Here is a 2,853-nt window from a genome sequence, read left to right as displayed (position 1 = left end):
GCAGACACAGAACCGGGTCTGTGAGGGATAATACAGAACCAGAACCAAAGTCCAACACAGAAAACACGCCATCATGGCGTACAGAGGAAGAACTGCCGTCATCCTGAGGCCCAGCAGGACTTAGAGCGGTTCTGGTAGGGTCTGCTAAATGTTCTGTTCCTGATGTCGTGTTCGTTCTCATTTTTATGTGATATTTTAATTTCATGTGTGACACTAAACTCCTGCTCAGACGTCTTGTTCTGGTCCAGTTCCCTCTCTTTAATCTTCAGTCGTTTCTCACTCACTGATCAGAACTCGTGTGGTTCTGCTTTCTCTCATTCGCTGCTTTCATTCTCAGGCGACGTCGTTTTGTTTCCTGACAAAAGACTTTCCTGAGAAATCAAAACAGAAAATAAGATTTTATAATAAGAACATTTCAGATGAAAGTTTCTTTCCTTTGACCTCCTGAGAGCTTTGAAGCGTAGACTCTGAAGTCACTGGGATGTTCTGGTCTGACTGGCTCAGCTGTGGAGCAGAACTCTGGGTGAATATCAGAACCTCAAACTCACTGAAGGTTTGTTTACTTTCTGCAGCTGTGGTTTCCATAACAACTCGTTGTTGAAGTCCATCAGCAGCGCCGTCTGGGTCGGCGTCGTGTTTGATCCGTCACACTCAGCCTTGACACGCTCACTGATAAGGACGGGAAGAATCTTTGCCCTCTGGTCCGGTTAATGATTCAGGAGGTGGACTGAAGGCTGCCGCTCCGGTTCCTGCATCACTGCTCAGACCACATGGCTGAGAACATGGAGGGTCCAGAGAGAGACGAGGAGATGAGCAGAAGGTTCCTGCAGAAGATCCGGAGCTTCAGACCGAAGGAGGTTTTTACCTGGTGAGTAAACAGAGAGGAAGGATCGGACCGGAACCAGCCGGCTCAGGAGAAAGAACACATCTGAGTTCTGGTAGAGCCTGACACCAGATCAGTTCTACATCCATCCAGGTGTCTCAGTCTGAACACTGGACCTGGTTCTGTTCATGTCCTCTGCCAGCAGCTGGTGGCATCAGTATTATGGGATGGATCATAGTGGTACCAGTTTAATGTCTGTGACACAGAGTCATAGAAACAATCAGTGGTACCCTGGATGTGGTTCTGGTTCTGATCAGTCACTAGAGGAAACTTTACAAAGTGCATTCTGGGTAAACTTTCCAGGCTCATATCAGCATGTGTGATGGTGGTTGGTCAGAACCAGTTCTAGACGACGGAAGGACCGTTTACCTCCAGAACCTACCAGAACCATCTGTAGACAGGATCCACTGTGAGGAGAGTCCGTTTCTGTTTCTCCTGCGGTTCCGTTACTGGACGTGTATTTTCAGTAAGATGTTGTTAAAATAGAAACTCACTCAGACTAACGGGACAGAACGGAACCCAGTAGAACCTGAACAGAAGAAGTTCTGTGGCAGACAGAAGTTACTCTTCAGCTTCTGTTCACGTTAATGATCAGAGGAGCTGCTCGTTAACCTTCAACTCAGTGCTGATGTTCTGACGATAAATGAGGTCTTTCTTGTTTTCTCATCACTGAACTCAGAAAAATCAAACGTCCTGAACCTTGCTGTTACTCCCTGATCCGGTTCTGTTGGTAGAAGTCCTGGTGGGACCAAGGAGTTCTGAGCTTTAGTTGAACAGGGTGTTTATGAGCTCTGACATCCTGTCCGTGACCTGGTCCGATCCTCGTGTTCTGTTGTGATGTGAAGCATCAAAGCCAGTCGATCAGTTTGATCTGATGTGGATGAGACAGAAACGCACACGTGTGGACGTTCAACTACAGAACTCAGTGAAGTTAATGTGGATCAGAAACCAGGTCCCGTAGAGTCCGAGCTGAGTCTGGCTGAAACTGTCTGTGCAGTTCCTGGGGTGGCCTGTGGGGGGCAGCAACACACTGAGCCAGAACCACAGCTCCCATCATCCCTCACTGGGAGGCATTGTTAATGTGACACATGTTCCTGCTCTGGCTCCTGAACACATCACAGAAATGATCTTATTCATGTCGGTTTGTAGCTAAACCACCTTCCTCATGCAGTTCACAGAACAGGCTGAAATTAAACCGGCCCGGTTTGATTCTTTCATCGTTTCTGGACTTTAGAACTTCTCAGAACCACCTGAGCTTCAGTCAGACCAGCAGCTGATTTGAACGGCTCACATGTGAAGCTCGCTGCAGTGTTGAGTTCAAGACAAAATGTTTTCAACTTGTGACCCGGTCGGTTCTGTCTGCAGGCGCCTGGCCCGGACCCTGGCCATGGGTCAGGGCCTGGCGGGTCTCATCTGTGGGACCGCTGTCTCGTCTCAGTACCTGGCCAGCACCTTCCAGGTGAACACGCCCATGCTGCAGAGCTTCCTGAATTACCTGCTGCTGTGTGTGACCTACAGCAGCCTGCTGCTCTGCAGAACAGGTACCAGAACCAGACTGCACACTGGGTTGACGTGGGCCCATTTAGACCCCATCACTGTAAAACAGGAACGTGTACCAGGTTTTAACTGTAGCTTTGCAAACACCTGACTTCGTTTCACACACGTTGGCTGTTTTGTTAAATTACAGATAATCTGGTGAAATGGAAGCATCTGGAAAAAAAAGGTTTTCATCCATGTAGCCTGTAAACAAACAAACAGAAACTAAACAGACCCAAACTGTCAATAATCTCCACATCAAAAATCTGTATTTAAAAAATAAACACACATCAAATTCTTTTACAGTGTTTGATGGTAATAATGGAGTTTTTAAAACATATAAATCATCATCAAATATCACGGTACAGATGTTTGCTGTGACTCCACATAAAGTTCTGCACATGAAAACCATCCATCCATCATCTCTACACCTT

The 2,853-nt window shown here is 47.0% G+C and overlaps 1 protein-coding gene across 1 annotated transcript in view; it reads left to right on the top strand.

Moving 5' to 3' along the window:
* Nucleotides 1-770: 770 nt before the first annotated feature.
* The window catches only part of LOC103373254 (solute carrier family 35 member F2-like), a 9,388-nt gene continuing 7,305 nt past the window's right edge, over nt 771-2,853 (top strand). Inside the window, exons 1-2 of the mRNA XM_008303103.1 lie at nt 771-868; nt 2,249-2,480. Of these exons, the coding sequence (XP_008301325.1) occupies nt 771-868; nt 2,249-2,480 (330 nt within the window). The remainder of the gene's footprint in view (nt 869-2,248; nt 2,481-2,853) is intronic.

Source organism: Stegastes partitus, unplaced genomic scaffold, assembly GCF_000690725.1.
Source record: "Stegastes partitus isolate 25-593 unplaced genomic scaffold, Stegastes_partitus-1.0.2 Scaffold1936, whole genome shotgun sequence".
Classification (NCBI taxonomy): Eukaryota; Metazoa; Chordata; class Actinopteri; family Pomacentridae; genus Stegastes; species Stegastes partitus.
The sequence above is the reverse complement of the archived record's forward strand: the minus strand, read 5'-3'. Positions and strand labels throughout refer to the sequence as shown.